At 51.6% G+C, this 23,906-nt stretch overlaps 6 protein-coding genes across 6 annotated transcripts; 3 read left to right on the forward strand and 3 right to left on the reverse strand.

Moving 5' to 3' along the window:
- Window positions 1-243: 243 nt before the first annotated feature.
- Window positions 244-2,338, forward strand: QC762_208790 (uncharacterized protein; the record flags this gene model as incomplete). The annotated part of the gene is made up of 2 exons (XM_062887785.1): window positions 244-879; window positions 1,002-2,338. The coding sequence occupies 2 exons, from the start codon at window positions 244-246 to the stop codon at window positions 1,212-1,214; spliced, it is 849 nt and encodes a 282-aa protein (XP_062745957.1). The 3' UTR covers window positions 1,215-2,338.
- QC762_209000 (uncharacterized protein) lies at window positions 1,317-3,384 on the reverse strand (the record flags this gene model as incomplete). The annotated part of the gene is made up of 4 exons (XM_062887805.1): window positions 1,317-1,560; window positions 1,726-2,338; window positions 2,398-3,171; window positions 3,221-3,384. The coding sequence occupies 4 exons, from the start codon at window positions 3,382-3,384 to the stop codon at window positions 1,495-1,497; spliced, it is 1,617 nt and encodes a 538-aa protein (XP_062745958.1). The 3' UTR covers window positions 1,317-1,494.
- Window positions 3,385-3,837: 453 nt separating this feature from the next.
- Window positions 3,838-6,249, reverse strand: QC762_208780 (uncharacterized protein; the record flags this gene model as incomplete). Its single annotated transcript, XM_062887784.1, has 3 exons — window positions 5,211-6,249; window positions 4,986-5,150; window positions 3,838-4,930 (listed from the first exon to the last, which is right to left on the reverse strand). Exons 1-3 carry the CDS (start codon window positions 5,468-5,470, stop codon window positions 3,838-3,840), a joined length of 1,518 nt encoding a protein of 505 aa, XP_062745959.1. The 5' UTR covers window positions 5,471-6,249.
- A 1,679-nt stretch (window positions 6,250-7,928) lies between these two features.
- QC762_0041230 (uncharacterized protein) lies at window positions 7,929-8,438 on the forward strand (the record flags this gene model as incomplete). The annotated part of the gene is made up of 1 exon (XM_062883365.1): window positions 7,929-8,438. One exon carries the CDS (start codon window positions 7,929-7,931, stop codon window positions 8,436-8,438), a length of 510 nt encoding a protein of 169 aa, XP_062745960.1.
- Window positions 8,439-9,167: 729 nt separating this feature from the next.
- QC762_0041240 (uncharacterized protein) lies at window positions 9,168-10,130 on the reverse strand (the record flags this gene model as incomplete). The annotated part of the gene is made up of 1 exon (XM_062883366.1): window positions 9,168-10,130. The coding sequence occupies one exon, from the start codon at window positions 10,128-10,130 to the stop codon at window positions 9,168-9,170; it is 963 nt and encodes a 320-aa protein (XP_062745961.1).
- Window positions 10,131-16,987: 6,857 nt separating this feature from the next.
- Window positions 16,988-19,942, forward strand: QC762_0041250 (uncharacterized protein; the record flags this gene model as incomplete). Its single annotated transcript, XM_062883367.1, has 1 exon — window positions 16,988-19,942. The coding sequence occupies one exon, from the start codon at window positions 16,988-16,990 to the stop codon at window positions 19,940-19,942; it is 2,955 nt and encodes a 984-aa protein (XP_062745962.1).
- Window positions 19,943-23,906: the final 3,964 nt, after the last annotated feature.

Consider the following 23,906-nt stretch of genomic DNA (forward strand, 5'->3'; position numbering starts at 1 on the left):
CAAGCAGGGCAGGGCGCAGCAGCATTTGGTGTTAAGAGGAAACTTGAAACACCAGATTCTCAACTCTATTTTCTTGTTGTTGTTCTCTTTTTCTTCATTTCTGTTTTTTCCCCCCCCTCCCCTCCCGAACGACGCTATCTCGGCGACGACATTCGTTTTTCGCGACTGTTTACTTACTCCGCCATCTACAACACCGGTATCTAATTAGAAGTAAACACCACCACCACCACCACCACCACCACGATGGCTCCCACAAGCCCACCACCACCAACCTGGGCAACCCTCGGCCGCGCAACCGTGCTCACCCTCACACCCCACCTCCTCCCCCGAGACCACTCAGTCATCTCCAAACGCGCCCTCGCCGTAACCGACGCCCAAAAAGTCACCCTCGGCGTCATCGCCGCCTACGTAGTCGGCATCGCCATCCTCTGGAACGTGCCCTACATCCGGTGGATCCTCTGGCCCTTCAAGATGCTCGTCATCGCCTTTCACGAGTTCGGGCACGCAATCACTTGTGTGCTCACCGGCGGGAAGGTCAAGTCCATATCCCTTGACCCCAGAGAGGGGGGGGTGACGCACATGCAGGGTGGGAGGTCAGGATTAACTCTACCGGCCGGGTACCTCGGGAGTTCGCTCATCGGGGCGTTGCTCACGTTTGCGGGTTTTAACATCAATGCGAGCAAGGTTGCGAGCATTGTTATCGGGGTGGCGTTTTTGATGACGGTTTGGTGGGGGAGGAGGGATTGGCTCACGGTCGGGACGGTGGCGGCGGCGGTTGGGTTGTTGGTGGGGTGTTGGTTTATCAGGGGGGCGGAGGCGTTGAGGTTTGTGGTGTTGTTTATTGGGGTTATGAGCAGTTTGTATAGTGTTTGGGATATTGTAAGTCTGACACCAACCACACACACAAACACACACACACACACACACACACACACACATACACACACACACACATACAAGCTGGGTTTGGGATGGGGGGTGTTACTGACAAAGGATAATAGTGCGATGATTTGATCCTGAGAAAGGTTAATAGTTCGGACGCGAGTGTGTTTGCAAAGAGGTATGGGGGGTCGAGTCAGTGTTGGGGGGTTATCTGGTCGGTGATTTCGCTGTGTTTTATGGCGGCGGGCATTGTGGCGGGCATTGCGGCTTTTCCGCAGAGTGCGGAGCAGCAGAGGGAGGATGCGCAGAAGTTTATTCCGACGAGGTTTTGAAGGGGTGGGAGTTCTTGATTTGGGGGTGAGGAAGTTGGGACAACAGAACAGGGTAATGGCAGAGTTGGGGTGTACGATGGTTACTTGGTCAATCAGGTGGATAGGGATATGTATGAGCTAATGATACCCACGGTTTTCTTTCCTTCAACAGCTCCACTGGCTATGTTGTGGGAACTGAGCTGGTGACATCTTGGGTTTGATGGGTGTGAAAACAACAGCTGGAAATCGGCAGAAGAACAATCTGGATCAAGGGTTGCATCCCCATCCGATCGACAAGCCATCAACCCCTGAGGGCGACCAGAACAAGACTCGTTGCCAACGCCGGTAGTCCCTCGTCAACCACCAACTTCTCCCCTTCCACCTTCCACCCCTTCACCTCCCCCCACAAAACCCCCTCCACCGTCGTCACATTCGTCCCCCCCAAATCCACCTCCACCCTCCCTTCCAAATCCGCATACCCCCCATTCACCACCCCAACCAACCCCTTCTTCTTGTCTCCATCAACCCACACCGCCGCGTCGACGACCTCAACCCTCTCATTCCCCCTCACCCTCGTTCCCACCCCCCTCGGCCCCTCGACTTGATCACCCCCGACAAGAAACCCCCTCACCATCCCCCCCGTCACAACCTTGGCCAACTGCCCATGCGCCTCCGCAAGGACAGTGCTCGTCGGCCAAAGCCAGCTTATGATCCCCTTGGCACCATGGTTAAAAGCCAAAACATTCATCGCGTGCTCCTCCCCCACGGTGGGGTCCCTCAGCCAGTAATCCTGCCCGTGGAAACTTTGGGGGTTGTGGAATTTTGTCTTGGGCCAGAGGCCGAGCCAGCGTTCGTGCTGGCCCAAAGTGTCGAGGCGGGAGGGGACGTCCTGGACGATGCCGAGGCAGTTGTCGCAGCCGCAGTCGCCGTGGGTGAGGTTGCAGGCGGTGTTCCATTTGGAGAAGGTGGCGTTTATGCCGATGGGGTAGACGTCTGACATGAGGATGTCGGCGCCGGAGCTGTACTGGGCGAAGTGGTAGTTTTGGCAGTTTAGGGTGATGACGCTGGGGTGGTACGGGTCCAGCTCCCGGATCCTGGATCGGGCGGCGACGGGGAGGTGGAAGGGGTCTTGCCAGCCGTCCGGTCTTCGTGCTGTAAGCATAGAAACGATGGGGGGTTTTCGAAAGGGGGGTTGGGTGCATACTCATCCGCGGTCCAGTACGCAAAAAGCCCCTCCTTGCCCCTCGCCCGGAGAACGTTCTCCTCGACATAGCTCAGGTTCTTGTACCCATAGCGGAGGTTGTACATGTATTTCAGATCAATTCCATCCATGTGACTCAACACCTCCGGAATCTCGGCCCAACTGGCCAGGGGCACCATCCCCGTCAGCCCCAAGTCTCGGTACGCATCGATCAGCTTGGTGTCGTTTTCTCGTAGGAAGTTGTCGTGCGAGGCGTAGAACCCATACGGTAGGTACGGCTCAAAGGTATTGTTCGAAGCGGCGTTCTTCACCCAAAGCCCGCCTTTCCAGCTGTCGATCCGGGTGATGCTCCCGTTTGTTTTATCCGGCAAATACGAGACGTTGGCTGTTGCCGTCCAGCTTGGCTGACCTGACTCCGGGGCGCCGTAGAGAACGACCGGGTAGGGCTCAAGTCTGGGGGGGCCGAGATGGGAAAGGTTGAACTGGAAGCGGTTGCCTGTTGTGTTGACTGGAACAGTTGCTTGAACCAAAGGGGCGTCGGTCTCGGCTGAGTTGATGGAGAAGACGAGCCTGTCGGCCCACCGGGTCGTGGAGTTGGTAGGCGGCCAGATGGTGCCGTGGTACGGGGAGAAGGCAGCATTGACGACGAATTCACCGGTTGTTTCGGTGGAAACGTAGAGGCTATATCGGGGCTGGAACTGGACGTGGAGGAGAGGGCAGCCGCAGGGATGGGGAGGGGGTTCGACTGTCTGTCCGCCTGGGTCGAAGTTGGGATACCTGTTGGTGTTAACAATTATCCCTGATAAGATGTGAGGAGAGAAATTACCCAGCTTCATACACCTTCCCGCACCATCTCGGCCAATCTGGGTTATTTCCCGTCTGTTGAGAATTCACCGGTGATACCAGCAGCACGCACGTCACCACGGTTGTCCATAGCTGTGACCAAACCATCCTGCTTCCACCTTTCCAACTAGATAACGTTGGTGTCATTGAAGAAGAGGTGAAGAGCGGGGAAGGCCCGTCTTATGAGATATGCTGTGTGATATTGCCCACATGCAGCCCACACTTTATCCGCGGGCAGGGTTCGAGAGACGATCGCGGGCTGGCGCATCCCGGGTAACATCCGCAAATGAGGAGCTCTTGTCCGCCGGGAGTTGCGACTGTGTGGGTGTAACATTGCATATCGATCAAAGGGAAAGGTCCCGTTCCGATCTAAAGTCTCTGTTATCATCCATTGTTCGCTTCTAGGAGTCGGTTGCCATGAGCCGGAAATGCAAATCCATGTCCTCTCCCTGTTTGATCTTGTAAATGTTTGGTTGAAGCGATCTAATTCTCAATTATGGGTATCGTTGAAGACATTATCCCCCTTTCTCTTCATGTTCTCGTATCCATTTGTTCTATTCCCCCCTTCCCCCTTCCCCCATCCATCACCCCATCATCCCATCACCTCCCCAAATGCCTCCTCTCCACCCACCTCAAAGGCACATACAACAGCCCCGACACAACAAAAGCCAACTCAAACCCAATATCCCCCGTCGTCCTCGCAATCGGCCCCGTCCACCACACCTGCGCCATACTCGGCACCACAACCGCAAAGCTCAACGCCACACTCCCCAGCGCCGCCACCCCCCAAGGTAGCAAACCCGCATCGTTCCACGCCTCAGGATCATACCTTCCACAATCCCCCTTCCTATACACAAAATGCTCCACCAGCACCACCCCCAAAAACGCCGAACTCCAGTACCCAATCAACGCAAGAAAATTCTCCATGTTCAGAAAAAAATCGTCCGCTGCCGCGATGCTAACAGGTATCATGATCGCCACGAGCACAATACTAAACATATACCTGGGCACCTTGAACAGCACCGGCACCAACATCTGGAAGTTGAGCGTGATGCTGTATGACGTCGCCGCCAGGTTCCCAAGCAGGGTAAAAGCAAGGACAACAACGAGGAACTTCCCGAACCCGCCCGCCGGAGCGAGCATAGCGTCCAGGATGCCGCCGACAAGCGTCTCGTTGTACTTGTCCTGCCAGGTGGGATTGTTCGGGATCGCACCACCGACAGCCGCGCCCAACGTCATTAGCAGAATCGTTGGGGTCGCCAGGCCAAAGTAAGAGTAGCAAAAGATCTTGACAGAAGACGTGTCGGGCTTGAGGTAAGTGGTGAAATCGGATGCGAGGCACGCCCAGGGGACCATGTACGAAGCCATGATCATGCCATAAGACAGAACAGCGGAGGCTTTGGCCGGTTCGGCAGGGACCTGGTTGGCGAGGTCCCTTCCTCCGCAGCCGGCGGCGACGATGATGGCGATAAAGGCCGGGATCCAGGCGTAGCGCTCGTAGATGTGGAGCCACTTGTAGCCGCAGAAGGAGATGACGAGGGTGACGAGGGAGATGATGACTATGCCGACTGTGACGGAGAGGTTGCCGTCGGCTACGGCGGAGAGGCATTGGCCACCGATGACAGCGATGATGATGCAGAAGCCGGTCATGGTGGCCAGGTTGAGGAAGACGGGAATGGAGACGATGTAGCGGCTGGGGTAGCGGTGTAAGTATTTTGTTATTGCGGAGGGACAGGCGGGTAGCTCACCCGAAGCTGTATCTGGCTTGGATCATTTGTCTCATGCCGGTTTTTGGTCCCAAGGTTGCGAGGTAGGCCGGCAGGAGGGTGGTCAACAGGACGAAGAACAAGATGACAAGGGAGCTGTCTCTAAGACTGAGCCCAGAGGCAGGTCCGATCATGCCAAAGGCGATACTGTTTGTTCGTTCTCTTGTCAGTTTCTTGTTATTATGTCAAGTGGCAAAGGGTACTCACGGCAAGATATTAGCATTCATAGACCACCACAACGTGAAAATATTGATCGTCCTATCCACCGTCCTCTCCTTGACAGGAATCGGCGCCACACCTCTCAACTCAACTCGCCCAAAGACAATGGCCTTGTGAGCAAGATCACGGATCCGAGTCCAAGCGGCAACAGGGCCATCGTTGGTGGTGACTGCTGTCGTGTTCTTCTCGGTATCAACATCAACACCGTATGGTGGTTTTTCCTCCAGCCTGTCGTCCGTGGTGGCCATCTCGACTGCTCGTTGATAAGACGGAAATCTTGGATGAACCGTCAAACTTGGGATGAAACAACAAAAAAAAGACAATATAGAACCAAGATATAAAGTCAACCCAAAAAATGAGTCAACCCTACACTGTACGGATAGGTATCAAGCTGAAAAAAAAACCTCTCTTCCTCTGCCGAGCCCAGATCTGCTTGGCTTAGAGCTTCGTCTCTTTGAGGTGCAGGAGTGAAGATCCAAGACCCCACCCCCACTTTGATAGCTTGGCCTGGGGTGTTTTGAGACTGAGTCACCGTGATCGGGGAGAATGGAGAATGAGACATGGGCTTTTCTGCTGTGGGACTGGTTTGACGATCGAATTGAAGGACTCGGCTTTGTAGAATATTTTGGCGTGGTGATGAAAGTGCCGAAGGGTAGCATCGGTATCTGTCGGGAAGTGGCGACAAAAAAACGGCTGCGATGCGACCTCGAGATCTGGACGGCTCCCGCCATTTTTGATGGAGATATCAGATGAACTCTTGTTGCTTGCCATGGCTTGACATAAAAGCTCAGGTTTCCAACAAAAAGCCCAATGTAATGGTACTTCTTTTGTTGCTTGTATGGTTGGTTACTTTGATCTGATGTTGAAGTGACGGGGTGTGTGCGTGTGTGTACCAGGGTTGGGGTTTAGAGTGCGTATATTGCCAAGATCCGGTGATGGAGTCAAGTGGGGACAAAAAAAAGAAAGAAAAAACATACAACACCAGGGATTCCGCAGTGGCCACCCACCTGAGTACTGATCTGGCGATATGTCACAGTTAACCCAACAGCAGGCCGCGCCACATGTGGGGCGCAGGACGTCCCCAGCCAATCATTAAGGAAGTCAGGAAACAGCCAATCAGGGTTGGACGAAGTGCTATGGCGCCAAGACCCACGAGCACTCTGCAGGATGCAAGATGCTAAGGATGATCGGAGGCATAGCACGACGAGCACATCGCAGGATGCAATGTGCTAAGGGTGATCGGGGCCGTAGCAGGGCGAGCACCTTAAGGTCCTAAGGTCTATATATACGGAGGAACTGGCTGGTGTAGATAGACAGTTCCGCAGTATGCAATATAAGTCACAATCGTTGGTATCTAGACTATTGTGATTGAGACAAGCCATTTGTTGTACACTGTTTAGCTGTACCGAACCAGGATTGTTCAGAAGTGCCTTCAACCAGTGTCCCTTTCAGAGGTTCTGGATAGGGGTTCGTCACAGAAATCCGGGGATTTACTAAAACGTTTGTTCGATCTCGTAGCCTTACTATCGATTAAACGTAGCGAACCCCTTTTATAAGGGCTCAAAAAACCACTACCTGCCAATCGCATTAGCACCGCTATCGAGAAAATAAACCTAAAGAAACATTTTAACATTATATAAACTTAGATATTAGTATACTGCCGGAAGCGCTAAAACGTATAGATGGTTATTCGTAGGTTTCTTTGTATGTAAGTACCAGGTTATGCCGGAGATCTAGAGCGGTAATACCATCCATAGTGTGGTAACTATAGAAAATATTTAAGTAGTAATAAAATAATAGAGGGCTTCCCCTTAAGCTTCTCAAAACAGGATATTGTCTAGTAATTTCACCGTCCACTCAGAAGGGGGCCCGATGGTCTCTACCCCTAAGGATATCGAAGTGTTAACCGGGACGGGTTAAAGTATCGTATCGTAAAGTTGGCTGTTTTGCTGCCCGTAAAGACATAAAAGTGGTGTTAGGTTGCACTACCAAGGCCTGTTGTCAGTACGATGCGCGCCAATGCGAGAATTTGCACACTGACCTCTTTTTCGACCTAAGGCAAGTTGTAACTCTCCTGCGTTTGCCATGGATGTGGATCTCGTGCTCATAGACGCCAAGGACGCATTGACAACATGTCTTGGGCCACCTGGTACATTGCTCTGAGGGGGAAGTGTTGCATGATGAGCTCGACCTGAGCCTGGAGCATATCTATTGGTTCTCTGTTCAGCTCTTGGGACATCTCAAGCCATTCATTAACCGGTACTTGAGGCCCGCCTTACCGTTACACAACTCCTCAACGTATGTCGAATCATGGACACTTTAGGTAGCAGAGAGACAACATAGGTAGCGAAGACACATAGAATAGCAATAACATTTTGCCCAATCCGATTTGCCTCTTCCCTCTTCAATGCGATGCCTCCAGTCATGATGAGCCACCTTTCGGTCCTTTTCGAACGGGTTGTTCTGCGGTGAACCCGATGGCTTCCAATTCACCAGTCAGAGATGTACCTTTGACTGTTACACAACTTCTTTTATACATACTGCATATGTACTACCGTTGTCATCATGTGATATTCCGTCTCGATAAAGCCCAAGTCAGGCTAATTAGGCTCTGATGAATTTTCTTCCCTGACAACAACAACAACTACAACAGTTACCCAGACACCGAGTTCCAGTCCCCGAACCCTGGAAGTGCACCTACCAACAATGGATTCCGTCCGCTGTTCACACAAAGAACTTCCTCCCTACCTCTACCGGATACAGGGAAGGACAACCGAAACACAATATAACCAATCCGGCGGTCTCGAAGCTAGGGACACCACGACACTATTTGGGAGGACATCAGGCCAGGACAAATTCAGCGAAGCTGTCTACAACCAATTTGACTGGTATCTCGGAGGCCGCACTCAATTCATCTCTTTCTTTTCAAGCAAAATCCATGCAATCTGTTGGGGGCGTAAACTCAAGAAATGGGGACGAAGAAGCCACAGTGATGATGACTGGAGCATCCTCACCATCGACACATCTTGCCTCGAAAACACGTACGTGTTCAAGCTCAGCACAGTGATTGATGAGTTGGGGGTACAAATCCCGCAAAAGGCAGGGGATGCCCATAAGGATGATGCATATTTCTGCCTGTACAGAGTGCCACCTTGTGCGATAGTCAGCAAGAAGACGGGAAGCGAACTCGACCCGTCCGACAGTATAGGTAGGTAAGCCCATTTTCCATTTTTGGCTGACAGACTTTGACTGACTGCTATTTCACGGTGGTACCTACCTAGCACAAGAGAGGTCAGTCCCGCGCAAGCATACCTGCAACTTGGAAGACTATCGGACACCCACCCTCCCCGACGAAGATGTTTCAGCTCAAGTTCCTGACGGGGCTGGATCGCTTTGCGATCTGCTCAGAGATCTTTCTGTTGCGACGAAAGGATGAAGAACATTGGAGTCGGCTTTGACAGATGGCGGGGTCTGTAATTTGCTGAAAATTGTGTGTTATGAGGCTTGATTGACTACCTGGCTAGGAGTACTTGATATAGACGAGATGATGGCTGAATATATGTTGATTGACCCCATGTGACATCCCTGAATACCCCTGACCAATACATTGCTGTCATGGGGTCCATAATCCTCTTCTTCACCATAATTATCATCAACCTAGGTAGGTAACTATGGGTCACCGTTGTTTTACACTGGGCCAGCCTTTCAATCCCATAACCCCCTCACCAATCACAAGGAATCTCATCCTAGGACGTGGAGGAACACGTAGCAAACTGATTGTCGTCTGAGCAGTGCGCCCACTCACTGTCAAACACCTTCATGCACCGCTTCTCTTGACCCTGGAACTTGAAGTGCATCCTCTCCCTCTTCTCATCAATACAAAACTCGATCATTCCAGGCACGGAAGTCTGCCGGCAGCGAAAGGGTGGTAGTGGTGGTCTACTCTTACAGCAGCTTCGTACACAAAATCTTCCCAACCTCACCGATCAGTGTAATGTACTCGTTGCCAGCAGACCACTCTTTCTTTTGACGTCCCTTGGGCCCAAAGACATTCCATACCATGACAAACTTCGTGTCGGCCGTTATACCAATGCCATTGATGGCCTTGAGCATGTTCTCATGCTTTTTCAACGCTTCGAAATCTTCTTGTATCCTGTCTTTTTCCGGACCAGGTTTGGTGAGAGCATGATGAACCTTCACACAGTACAGGATCAACGCTGCTAAACCTGCTCCCAGAGCCGTTGCGACAGATGACCCCGATACACCATCCTTGTATGCTATGCTAGCCTTTTCAATGCCGGGGATGCTGACTTTGTCACCGGGGAGAGTAAAGGTTATGCCATCCAAGCTCCCGACTGCCGGAACGGAGTTACCCCACGTGGATGCCGCACCGATGGTGAAGATCCTCCCGGGTGCAGCTTTGGAGGGGAAGGTGTCTGTCTGTTTTGCTCCACGGTCAGGAGCGGAACAAAACATGAGAATGCCCTGGGCAGCAGCGGCAGAGATTGCGCGTTCCAGATCCTGGTCGTCTTTGGAGTTGGTGCCAGAAGGCTCAATGGTCCATGACATGGATATGATGTCGACGCCCTTTCGGACTGCCACCTTGATGGCTTTGGCTGCGCTTTTGGCTGTGATGCGTTGGATGTTGGAATTATCCATGTCAGGATAGTCATCCAGTCGCAAGACGTAGATCTCAGCACCGGGGCACATGAAGTAGATGTGCCTCGCCATGGCGGTGCCATGACCGATGCTTGAGGCGTAAAAAGGGTGGATGAGGTTGCGGGTCCTGTCTCGCGTGGAAAAGCTTTGTCCGCCGATGAAGTTGCAGTCCGGGAGATCTTTGTAGTCCACACCGTCGTCGATCAAGGCAACCTTGATGCCTGGGGTTGCACAGTCTTTCAGAGTCATTGGGACTCCACTTTCTGTTTCGATCTTGCTGTTGTTCTTGGCATCATTGAGGAGGGTGTAAAAGTCCGTCATGCACTTAATCCATTCGTCCTTTGTCAGTTGTTTGGCATGATCCGGGGCACCACGGGGGTTACTGAGTAATGTTGTATGTCGCCTATATGGAGAGTCCTTGAGCTCAATGCTGACCTTGGGACATAGCTTTCGCATGCGTTCAACAAACTGAGCCATGTAGATGGCGATGCGGTTTTCAGACTCCAGTCTCTGTCAAGGCATCAGTAAGGTACCTAATTCGTACCTAAGGGGCAGAGGAAATAGAAGAAACGTACATCTTCAATGGAAATAAAAACTTGCTCCAGCTTGCTCAGCTTTTGCAGTCCTCCTGGTTCTGCCCAGCCCCGCAACACGGCATTGTTTCCATTCCAGTAGAGGTGGACTTCACGCACATTGGGTGCCACACTCCAGATAACCTCTGAACAGATATCTGGCTTCTTCCAGTCCCAAACCTCAACACCAAAGTCTTGGAGGGCAGCCTCAATGGCTTCGTCAGTGTGTGGGTGTGTCTTGGTGTCCTCCGTCTTGTCAGTCTCAGATGGTGTGTCACCCACCATGACCGTCAAGATGGTTTTGACTCCCTTGTCACGCAGACATTTGAACACAAACACTAGATCGTCTCGTCCAATTGCACTGCCCTTGGGCTTCCTGGCGTCCCCTTTCCGAGTTGTTATGACTGGAACTCTTGGAATGCTGACGTATTGCAGCACATCGCTGAAATCAAGCTTGTCGAGGAAGCCTTTGAACGACTTGTCTGAAAACTTCAAGTTGTCGTTCCCAGAGAGGTCAAGGAACAGTTGCACATCTGTCACGAGTCTATGTCAGCCTTGTTGATAGATGTGTATCAATCAAAGAAGTTGAACTGAGATTCATACCTGATGGTATATCTACACCGTAAAGAATCTCCATGCATCTTTCGTATGGTCTTGAGCGGACATAGTGCAGCTTGAGAAACTGCTGAATGTCCTTGGCAGTCCTTTCGTCAGGCTTCGACCGCGAACTTGATTCACTCTTTTTCTCCTTGGCCTCGGACCCTTTAGACTCCGACTTCGAGCGTTGGTCTGGGGCTTCCTCTTGAGTGATCATCCCGTTGGGGGGTGGTAACCCTGACGGTGTTAGACCGCGATTCCCATACTTTGACGGTTCTTGTCTCAGGTTGTTAGTCACTGTTTGCTGCTGTTTGGCGGTACCATTTGGCATCATTCCCGGCAGTGGAATAGGGACCTTTTCCTTTTCCTTCTTGTCCTTTTCCTTACTGTGGTCAGCAGCAGTGGCTCCACGTTTTGGTTCTTTCTCTCTGTTTGCCTTGTCCAATGCTTTCTGCTTCGTGTGGAGGTGATACCGGTATGGTGACAGCTTCGCATTGTTGAAGTCACAGGGTTCTCCTTTAGCAGCCTTATCACTCCTGGAGACAATCAACTGCACGATGGCCAACTGCCCTTCCCGACACCTTTTGTAGTCGACAGCGTGATGAAGAGCGGTGTTTCCATCTGCATCCTGTGCTGCCAAGGTCTCTGGCTTTGCGAATTCAATGAGATTGTGAAGATATTTCAGCCTTTTGCCAATTGCCAAGTGAATACTGTCGCACTCCTGATTAGCCTTTCATCTGAGATTATTCGATATCTGTAGGCATGTACCAATTCTTCTTGTCTTTGTCATCGGCAATACGTAGAACCGAGTCGATGTTTTCAGGCTTGGTGGCTTCACACATCCACCGGACGAGATTCTCCTTCTTCTCGTCAATCGCAATCCAAAGAGGCGTGAATCCATGGCGGTTAGGCCATGACAAAAGGTTCTTGTCGTGCCGAACTAGGAACTCTATCATTTCGTCCAGTTTCGTGTCTTTGTCCAGCTTCTTTTTCATGGACTTTGCAAGAAGATGAAGGGCGTTTTCCTTGTCGTTCGTATTGGGCTTCTCTGCCAGTCGAGGCCACTCAGATTGGAAGTCCCGGGCATTCTTGGATCCTGTTCCTTGGACGTGTTCAAGGATTCTGGTGACGAGAGCCTCGACAGACTCTTCCTTTTCGTCCTCGGTATCAGAGGCGTCATCATCACTTGGATCGCTGTCATGGGCTTCGTCTCTTGACAGATCCGGGTCTTCATAGCGATGGCTCATTTTGACTTGTGGTCAAACCCTCAGTTTGTGAGGTCTGCGGGGTTTCAGAGTGGTTCAAAGTGTGGCCGGTGGGAAAGTTCCATTGGTGAAAAAACTGTTTAGCAAGTCGCCATATCGGATCTTCTTGCCAAGAGCAATCAATATCAGGCAACAAAATGTGAGAAGGCAGGTACAGCGCAACAGTCAGCAGAGAGGGGTCGTACATATGGCTCAAGCCGGGGTCTAAAGGTGCGGGAGAAGAGCCGCTTGTCGTCCTTGCACAGCCCCACGCGCTTGGCTGATCTTGGAGCTCCGTCAATGTCACCATCCTTGGCCCATATCAAGCCTATTGGTTGCCTGATACGAGTTTATCGATCTAATGCATGCCCAGGCACACTACCCCGCTTCATTAGACTGCAGTGTTGTGGACCATGCTATGATCGAGTCAAGTTCTAGTCTATCTAGTCTCTGATAGCAACGAAGCCCTGCAGATCAATCCCACCCAGGTTCTCAGTATTGTACCCCTCCTTGCACAACCTGTTGGTCGGTTTCAACTCGGGGTTGAACAGCACCGGGTCGTCAGGAGGTGTAGTGCCGACCAACCGGCGACCGAGCTCTGATTTCCAGTCGGCCTCCAACCTGATAGTGACCTTGCACTCGAATGGGCCGTTGTCTTCGCGGCTCAGCAGCATCGCACACCGAAGATGACTGGGGACTCCTGACTTGGTCGTCGAATTCTCGGTCAATCTCCAGCGAGCCCCAACCTCACGTCCATAGTTGTCGCTAAGGGTGCCTCCTGTCACACGTGCATCGTCCTGAGTAGTTTTTGATGTTGTTTTCTCGTACCCAATGGTGACGCCCGTGTTGGCAATACTTATCGGGCCTGCCTCCACCTTTCCTTCCGTCTTGTATGTGATTGTCTCTTCCTGAGTCGATGCCAAACGGCGTTCACGTTCCTTGGGTGCGAGAGAATGAACAAGGGGCGCTTCTCCACCCGAGACGCTGGTGTTGAACCTGAACTCCACGGTGGCATTTGTGATACGGCGTGATCGCCTGCTTGTGTCCAAATCGATGTCATAAACAAGAAGGGTCGCATATTCGTCTGAGTCTGGAGAGAGACGCCCGTGCACAATCTCGCGAGATCGGCATCGCGCCTCCAGTACGCCTTGTTGGTGGTCCACAGCTATTGAGCGTTGGAAGGGCTGCTTGGGATCGTTGCTGATGTGATAGCCGCTTTCAGCTTCACCTCCCTCGGCAAGTCCAATCGTGGTGGAAGCATCGTCCAGAGCCTCGTCTAGCTCCCAGTCGTTGGCGCCCTCGTCTGATTCAACGGCGTCGTTATTCATGGTGTAATGGCAAGGCAATGTGTATGGCAGCCCTGTGAGGAAAAAGGAATTGAGCTTCAAGTATTTTACTGAAGTTTGTGAGCCTACCTAGGTACGTAGCGTGGAAAGCACTGCCCCCAGTGCCCCTCCAAGAAGTGGGGAAGTCCTAGTTGCTCTTGAGGCTTAAGAGCTCTTATCTCGCTCCAAACATAATGTTTCTCCATAAAGGGGTCTTAATGACATTGCATTGCATCTCATGCACCCAAACCTTAGTGCTTACACTGATCCTATGGCCCATATCAGCCGAACCCCTCCTTGTCAGACGCAGGCTGGGCAGTGCAACCCCCAAGCTGGGTATGGTCACATTCGGTCCGACATCACACCATTCGTCAGATCGACTTTGCCCGGGAAAGATGAACCCTCCCCCTTCTCCTCCACATCGGAGGTAACAGGGGACCTGTTGTTCTATGGGAGGGCCCGGAGCACCCCGCACTCTCCATTCAGAAGAGGTTTCAGAGACGCCAGAGTCAACCAGCTTTTGCTGTGACTTTCAGACATTCGCTGAATGTCAAAAGCCAACAAGCGACAAGTCATGTCTGACTCCGACGAGACTTCCAGCTCTGGCTCGTCCAGAAGCGCATCCCCCGAGCCAGCAGCCGAGGGCATTTCACTTCAAACCATCAAGGAACAAAATACAACACTTTCAGGAGATCAGCTTCAAGAAACAACACCCCCTGTTTCTACCGAGACCGAATCCAACGTGTTGGAGGCTCCCCTTCTGGAATCAAATGGGCTGCACCTTGATTTCCCGATACCAGAAGTCAAGACTACAGAGAAAGCAGAGGGAGCCGAAGACGATGCCCCAGCTGCTGATGCCTTCGATGGTTCAAGGGCTGTATACGAGTAGGTCACTGTTTATTGGCGCCTGTGAGTGGTTTACAGTGCCCTAACCATGTGGTGGCGCTAGTTATGTCGTGATCCATGGCATATTCGGTGCTTGGGACAAGTCCAATCTTTGTTCGACAAACCCGGGCTCCGGAACAACCGGATGGATCAAACAGCTGGCCGAGAACAATCTCGGGTCGAGAATACTTCACTTTGACTATGATCCCAGGCACTTGTTTTCCGGGCGCAAGAGCCGCGAGGCCATACGAAGCTACGCTACCAAGCTTCTGAAAGGCCTTGTCGACCTCAGACAAGAGCAACCCGGCGTAAGTTTCTTGACTGACGTTGCGTTGGAAGGTCTTACATCACTGACGTATTGGCATCAGGAGCGACTGATCATGCTCATTGCCCACGATCTGGGAGGCATCATCCTCAAAGATGTAAGTTCACTAGGTTTTGTACTTTTGCCCTGCAGTGTACCGGCAAGACTCTGACTGTGTCAAACTGCAGGCTCTGGTGACAGCAGCAGCGACTCCCGCTTCATGGCCGGGTATTGCAGATATGAGCCGTGTCTTGGTGTTCCTGGCTTGTCCACATCGAAGTGATGATGCGTTGGACATGGAGGACCGTTTGGCGCACTTTGTCTTCTCAGAATACGACTCACAGATTAGCAAAATACGCCCTTCTGCGGCTTCTTTACGAGGATTGGCAACGGCTGCGATCGATATCAACAGTCAGGTTCGTTCAATATCCATCCCCTTGCGGAGGCAGATGGGCTCAGGCAGACACCTACTTACCGCGACCACCAGTTCATCGCTTCCAAGATCCCTCTCCGTAGTCGAGTGGTTAGCGTTTATGGATGCAAGGAACGCGTGCATTCGGGTACAAATTTGCGCATAAATCAGGTACTAGCGAGGCCCGTTTCTGAACCCAGGTACTTCATGCATCGATGGTCACTGACCTTCGCCCACTATTACACATTCAGATCTTTGACAGCTTTTGTGCGACACTTGGTGTAGCTGCTGAGAAGACGGTAGAGGAGGATTGTACAAAGGACGATCCTGCATATCCTGGTTTGACAGAACATCTGCAGAAGCTTCACTCTCCTGAGTCAGGTTGGTGTAATCCCTTGATGCTCATACTCATCTTTCAATCACTAACACGGTGTCATAGTTCCCGACCAAGCAAGGCTCGGGTTTGAGCGCACATTTGTCTCTCTGGCCTCTCCTGTTTCTCCACTACAAAGCGCATACAAACCCGAATCGGCTGTGCTTCAAACATCTGAGTATACCGCATGGCTTGATGCCAAAGGTTCTCAGATCTTGTACCTCCATGGGTCTCTCGATGTGCGCTCAGTAGCTGAGCAGATTTTCCTGGACCTCGACCACCGGGCCAATCAGCGATCCAGCCTGAAGTCTTCAGTTCTTTACTTCTCATTTGATCGCTGGGATGCCCGATGCGATTCGATGCGAGACCTGGCTTCGACATTTCTGGCCCAGTTAGTGTCTCGGTGCCCTTCAGTCATCCACACCAGCAGTTTCAAGGATATCATGGCACGGATTTGGCACGAGCGGTGCTGGACCGAGAACGATCTGATGTGCTGGTTAGATCGAATATGGTCCTTCGTTGAGCTGGAGTCAGTCACCTTTGTCATAAATCACTTTGACGAATGTGTCAGGGGCTCCCGGGAAGGGTTTCTCAAGACATTCGCATCATTTGCCCAAAGCAGTCAGCGGGCAAAAAAGGTAGTGATCACCAGCTACCGCAGTGGTTCCCTTTTGCCTGAGCTTTCCCAGTCAGGTTGTCCACACACGGTCCTGCATCTACCCTCTGTCACGGAAGAAGTAATGACGGACAAGGCACTGATGAATCGCCTGCCTCCCGAAGCGCTGTTGAGTGAAGAAAGGGTCCGGGCGCAATGGGAAGCAACGGCTAATCTCAACTCTCTTGTGCGACTCATCATCTTGGCTCAGGCAAAGGTTCAACCAGGCTGGCCCGATAGTGTTTCACTCCAAGAGCTATTTGGACCTCTTGACAACCTCGCATCCGATGGAAAAGATGAGGACCAAGCTCTTATCATCCTCTTGGACAAGGTCTTCAAGCGTGTACCTGACCAGTCATTTCTGGAACTTCTCTTGACATGGACTCTCTACTCCGTCCGGCCTCTCACCATCACCGAGCTCGCAACTGCGATACACTTCAACTCAGAGAATACAGCCCCGGCTTGCGAGTTTGTGGAGCAAACAAAACACAAAATTCGCACATCTCTTGCTGGCATCTTCGAGCTGTATCACAACGAAGTGAAGGTTGTCCATCCACGCTCAAGGGATGTTCTCATGAGTGATGGTGGGGAGGACTCGCCATACATTTGGCACAAGATACGCAAACATGCTCACCAAAGGATCGCAAACGCTTGCCTCGACTATCTTTACCTCCCCATAGTGCAGGAAACCATCACTTCTGGTGTCGGCCAACTCGAAGATTTGGAATTCTACATGCCGATGGATGGTAACTTGTGTCCATATGCCATTCGAGCCTGGGTTCATCATGTCGCACAGGTTTCTGATGAGTCTTCGAAGCATGCGCTTATAGCGAAGCTCCTCGGCGAACAGCCCACGCGGAACTTGGCTGCCGCATATTGGGCTGTCTCTAACAGAGCGACCAGAAGCCCTTCTCCACCAAAGACGCTGTTCCCTGTGTTTGCCAGCTATGGGCTGTGGAATCTTGTTCAGCCCCTGGATGAAGATGACGCAAAGCTGGGGTTGCTCGAAGCCGCGAGCAAAGGCCAAGTTGAAGTCTCAAAAGCGATACTGGAAAGGTTCATTTTTTCCCAGGAGATTCTCCTCGAGGTTCTCGTCAGCGCTGGAGAGTCTGGCAACGAAACGCTTCTTCTAGAGCTTGTAGACTACGTCCTAGCAAAAAGTCCCGCGCACGACAGTATATCCTGGCCGAACCACGTGCTGCATAGAGCAGTATGGCTTGGTCTGGACCGCTTTTTGGAAAAGATGCTTGGGCTTGGCGTCAACGTGGAAGATGAATTCCACTTGCCACATTCTTCACGGCCTATGTCTCTGCTGTACCGGTCCGTCGCATCTTCGCACCCAAGCGCCGCCCAAATTCTTATCAAGCATGGTGCCAATGTTGAATACAAGACGAGATGGGATTGGAGAGTAATGCATGTGGCCGCAGCCGTCGGTAATGCCGACATGGTCCAGACGCTTATAGAAACAGCAAAGCCCAATCTCGAAGCCGAGGATGAGGACGGTCGAACTCCACTGTATCACGCGTGCGTTTGGGGACATCACAAAGCCGCCGATGTTTTGCTGCAGAACGGCGCTGACGCAAACATGGGAAGCCGTGAAGGCGTATGGTCACCTTTAGCAGCAGCGGCTGACGACGGGTATGACAAATGCGTCGAGCTTCTGTTAGCCAAGGGGGCCAACCCAAATTCCAGAAACACTTATGGGTCGGTACTTCGGTATGCCGCAATAAAGGGTCACACAAACGTTTGTCGCATCTTACTGGATGCTGGAGCCAATCCCAACAACCCGGAAGCCGAGGTACCAATCCTGAGCGAGGTTATCCAGGCGTCCACCAAGGAAAGTACCTTTCTGGATACCTTAAAGGTCCTCGTCGACAGAGGCGCCAATGTTAACGCCCAGAGCTCTTCAGGAGTGTCTCCCCTGATGCTGGCCGCTTGTCACGTCAATGGTCCAGATATCATCCCAGTACTTCTGGATCGAGAGGCCGATATTGAGCTCGCGGATGAGAGTGGAGAGACGGCACTTCACTATGCAGTTCGGGATGGCGCAGATGTTGGCGCCCTCACACTTCTTCTGGAGCGCAACGCAAACCCCAATCACCTGAACAAGAGTCAAAAGGCAACGATACTACAACGTGCTATTTCGAATCATGACTTCGTTCGCGTCCTTCTGAAGCATGGGGCAGACCAGAATCTTCCAACTGAAACTGGGTTCACCCCTCTGATGCATGCCGCGTTCGGGCAATATGACACCAGCTTGGAACTGCTCCTGGAGCATGGGACAAGTGTAGACAAGGCTCACGAGAATGTCGATCATTGGCGGGGCTATACGGCGATTGCCTTTGCTGTTCGATTTGGGACAGCCAAAGCTGTTAGAGCGTTGGCAGAACACGGGGCTGACCTGAGGTGGAAAGGGTCAACTGAAAACCCTCAGGGTCTTCAGCCCCTATTCACAACCGCAGTGGCGACAGGCGATACAGACACCATCAACGTCCTGCTCGAGTACCCCACCAGGATCGACATAGTGGCCACAGACGGCGACGGTTGGTCGGCTCTGCACTACCTGGGTACCGATATCACAATGTACAAACGTATTGTAAATGCTGGGGCCGACGTTAACAGCCGGGTCGACAGGAAGGATACCCCACTCTCTAGAGCAGCTTGGGCTGGGGAGCTCGAAAAGGCGACTTATCTTCTGCAACACAACGCTGATGTTGACCTAGGCCATAGGCGCGTGGGTTCCCCTCTCACCCAGGCGTGTCGTGCGGCAAATCTCCAGATGGTGAAGCTACTGGTGGAACACGGGGCCGACATAAATCATAGCTGTGAAGGCATTGCTGGGACACCATTATCAGCGGTGTGTGTTGCGTATGGGCACAGCGATCCTAGTCAGGTCGAGGAGGTGATTCGTTATCTCTTTGAAAAGGGCGTCGATGTCAACGCAGCGGGAGGCTTGTTTCGGTATCCAATCCTAGCAGCGGCTTATAATGCACCTGTGAATGTGGTGAACCAGTTTTTGCAGAAAGGGGCCAAAGTCAACACGAAAGATGGGATGGGTCGCTCACCGATACACATGGCAGCCTGTCGCGGCGGTACCGAGAACATGGAAGCACTTTTGCAAGCTGGTGGAGACATCAAGGCCACCGACGGGCATCAACGAACAGCACTTCACTGGGCAGCAGCAGCTGGCCGTGCATCGGTGGTCAAGATGCTGCTTGCCCGCGACGATACAAACGTGGATGCTCCTGACGTTGACGGCTGGACCCCCCTCTGTTGGGCAGCACGTGGAGGGGAATGTTGGCTTAGTGACAGTAAAGTAGGCGAATCCTCCAATCAGAGCGATGTCATTCGCATGCTCCTACTGCACGGCGCGAACCGGTCAACCTTTGTTTCTATAAGCAACAAGAAGTGGACACCCCTCAAAATCGCCAGGTTCTGTCGAGTGGATGATGATGAGGTCATCCAGCTATTGAGCAACGGCGTCGACGGGCCATTAAATCCATCCCCACAGGGTGAAGAGTATGACAGCCTGAAGGGGAACCAAAGGACCGGCTACTGCGACTTTTGTCAATGGGTAAGTCAGATTAAACCCATCATTTGCACATTACAACCTGAGAATGATACGGATATTAACATGAATACCTACCCGAACACAGCGCCTCATTGGGTTGGCATACAGCTGCAAGACCTGTGATGACTTTGACTTGTGTTTCAAGTGTTATCCTGGCCGGCATCTTCTACACGCCACAAATCATGAATTCGAAAAGTCGGGCCCGGAGTTTGAAGACCAACCGGATGATGCGCAGGAAAAGGAAGTTGACGAGGTGGTGACCGATAGCAGCACGGACACTAGCGATGATGAAAGTGACGAAGATTAAGGAACGATGAAGGAAGCAAATTATCTAGTTCCATAAATTGAGCAGTTTAGACGATTTCGATCACGGTCTTGCTCCTGCTCACTCTTCTCGCTGCACATGTACCACTTACACATAGTGTTACGGGTTAGGGTTAACCCAACTGCCCGCGACGGTGTGCTTAGGTAGGGTTAGGGGTCATATCTTACTATCGTGCGCGATAAGAGCACCCACACCAACCTGCGGCTGACGCAGTGACATAATGCAATCTTCAAACCAATCTCTCTGACAACGCAACACTCTCGCCGCCGCCATCAACCTGCTGAGACTTGCTGTGCCCGCCTCGGATTTATTTCGTCACTGTCGTATTATAACCTGTCGCAATTTCTCGCCCAGGTTATTCTAGATCTCTCTTCACCTCTTTCTTCCACCCTCAAGCCAAGAAAGACAAAGCTTAATCCGCCATCTACAACGGTTCTCCAAAGTTCATCAGAACCCCCACACGCTCACCAGCACCACCATGTCTCCCACCAGCGGCTCCACAATCACTCCACCAAAGCTCCATTCTTAACCTCACCTCATCAGCCTCAACGCCAAGTCTTTATCTTCTCACTTGCACCCATTCCACACACGATACGAAACCAGCGAAAATGCTTAGAATACCCCAAAGAACCGCCGCCTCATTACGGGTCTCAAAGACGGCCTTTCAAGCATCTTTTCTCCCTCATTCGACACAAACCCGCTCTATCCAACAGCAACACCACCAGACAAACCAGCAGTCCTCATCACAACCATCAACAGAAAAGCCGCCCCCTAACCCCCAAGAAAATGCCGCCCAAGTCAAAAAGAAGAAAACACTCAAAGAGCTTGACGAAGAACTCCGCCTCAAAATGGAAGGCCTCTCTGGCGAAGGAGGCGAATCAGGCGTCGAATACGAAGACGGAAAGCCCGTCGCGATGAAGAGAGGTGTCAGGGATAACATGTTTCGCTACATCTAACCTCCTCTCTTATCCTGTACCTGTACCTAAAGACCAAGCTCTCCAATAATAATATCCGCCGCCTTCTCCCCCACCGCCAACGCCATGTTATTCGTATTCGCCGCCACATTCCCAGGTAGGACGCTCAAGTTCGCAATCTTGAGCCCTGTTGTGCCGTACACATTTAGGTTTTCGTCCACAACTGAACCGATCTTGCAGGTCCCGAGTGAGTGCCAGGTTGTACCGACGTTTTGACGGATCCATTGCTCGATTATAGCGTCGTCTGAGGGGGTGTACTCGATGGGGCGGACATCGCCGTCTATAGTTGCGAAGTGCCCAAAGTTCCACCCTGCAGGCTGATCCGCCAGGTATACTGTGCAGTCGCTGTCTGGTATGTGTGGAACTTCTCGCCGCTTGACAAACAAGTCAACACAGGTTGTTGGCACCGGCTTGGATGAGAATAGCATAGTCGAGAGGCCAACTGAATGGAGATGCTTCTCAAAGTATAATACAAAACAGTTGGTTGGTATCAGCACTCCTCCTTTAACGTCAACAACAAAGATGCCTCAGCTTCACGGAACTATCATCCGAATTTGTCTCTGCTACTCCCCCGTCATGGATGCTGTCATGTCCAACCTGTCGGCGTCTGATGCATCAGCTTTCCTGCTTGCCACAGATCTTCATAACAGAATGACCCATGAGTCTCTCCGAAAGTGGCTGCACCCGTTGAGAGATGTTCCTGAGCATGTTGATTGGATTCAAAACGCAAAGACGATCGGTCTTCAAGTGTTCTTTGCCGGCCGAGCATTGAGCTTGCTTGCAACCCGGTTTCACTCGCCTTTGGCCTACTGGGCATCTGGGATGGGGGATGATACCGTCGTTCTTTGGCTCCTTGTTCTGGCAACACGAATCGGCCCCTACACCAAATCCGCTGATGGCAACAACCGCGGAATCCTCCCCATTCCCAGTATGTGGCCTACATGTTCGGAGGCTCGTAGGAGAAGCTGGAGATGGATTGGTACAAAACTCAGAAATGAAAATCGGATCAGAATTCTCTGCCTCATTATAGACACCGACAGTCTTTGGACCCCCCAGATTCCTCTGTGCCCGAAGTGGATCTTAGAAGATATTGAGAACTTCTCGTATGCGGCAACAATCACTCAGTGGCTATACGATGGTGAAGATCAAGAGACTCCAACTGTGGTTACCATGCCGTACTGGAATCTACATATAGGGGAGAAGAAATGGGCGCGTCCCTTGGCGGAACGGGATCTGGCTAGACTAGAGGCGGACACTCTTCAGCGGGATATACTGGGCTCTTTATCCTTGGTTATTGGATTCTCACGGGGTAGTTTATAGTTTGGTTTTGCCCAGAGTTGTTCTATTTCGGCCCTATTTTTATCCTAGGTTACTCTAGCTTATAAAATGTTACTGCCTTGCCTGATTTTAGTTCTATTATAATAATGCTCCGTACCCTTGTCCTGAATTTAGTGCTCCTACTCCTTGGACATTTTTAGTATTAGAGCTTATTTAGGATAGGAACGATACTTACTAATTAAGTTACTATCTCTTTTCCCTCGGCTAGTCTAATTTTCTTTCTTATTGTTTGCTGCGTTGCCCTATAGGTCTGTAATACAGTAGCTACAGGGGAGCTACAGCGAACTATGCGCTTGTAGCAGTGCGAAGCGGAAGCGGGAGAAAGGGGGATACGACAGCAGTGCTGAAGGAAGCAAAACCACTGTTATTACAGTAAGCAAGACGTCACAGTACAGAGGCTTTAAGGATTTGTACTTAGTCTAATACAGAGGCTTTTAGTACATATATATCATAGACTTGTGACGGCTGTGGCGGCGTCACCATATATATATACCACTGGAGCGAGCCAAGCCAGGAAGCTTGGCTCACTTGTAGCTTTTGATAGCAATCACAGTGGGTATGGTGCAGTGGTCCGGCCTGCCGTGACATCAGGCAGTTGCGGTAGAGATTAATCTATATACTGTCGGGATCAGGGTGATTTGTGATATCGCGATGGTAACTAGTGAAATGGTGAGAAACACACAAATACAACCAAGACACCACAAATATACCCTCAACAGGTCCTTGAATGAATACACCTGCGTGACAGTGGCTCGCTCGCAGGCCGCACTTCACGCAGGACAAAGAAAAGACACTATGGGCTCGCAGGCCAGAATTGCCTGCACGCGTGCAAGGCTCAAAATTCGAAAGAAACAAAAGTTGATCCCCTCTCTAAAATAGAATCTCCGAAGCAGACCGCTTATATACATGACCCCTGAACCCCCGAATCCTCCGAGAGCCCCACTTCCTTACTCAAACCCTCAGGCCTGTGAGCCGCACCCCAAACCACTAGTACTTTATTAAATATAACCCGCAAAGGCATACTACCTGGCTTATAAGTTCCATCGCTGCCAGAGTCAGGTGCGATTATCTTTAATCCTAGGACCAAGCTTGTGCGGGTAGGAGGGAACGACATCGGTAGCTTGGGGGCCCTGCTGAGCGCGACGACGTCTAGCATCCAGATCAACTATCGTAGGTGCAGGAACAGAAGCGAGAGCAGCGAAGGGGCAGCGTAGCGCGGGTCGAAGGGGCGCAAGACGATAAGCAGGTCGAACTAAGTCAGGGCGCGCAGGACGATGAGCAGGTGAAAGCAAGGGTCACGACAACAGGTGGGAGCAGGGAAGATAAGTATTGTCAGAGGTAGGCAAGAGCAAAAAATACTGCCCTTTCCGGGCCCAGAATATGCTGGCTATAATGGGAAGCCGCGGCGTAAGATCGAGAGGGGTGAAGCCAACAAGACGGTGCCGCCCGT

The sequence above is a fragment of the Podospora pseudocomata genome (assembly GCF_035222375.1).
Source record: "Podospora pseudocomata strain CBS 415.72m chromosome 2 map unlocalized CBS415.72m_2.2, whole genome shotgun sequence".
In the NCBI taxonomy this organism is placed as follows: Eukaryota; Fungi; Ascomycota; class Sordariomycetes; order Sordariales; family Podosporaceae; genus Podospora; species Podospora pseudocomata.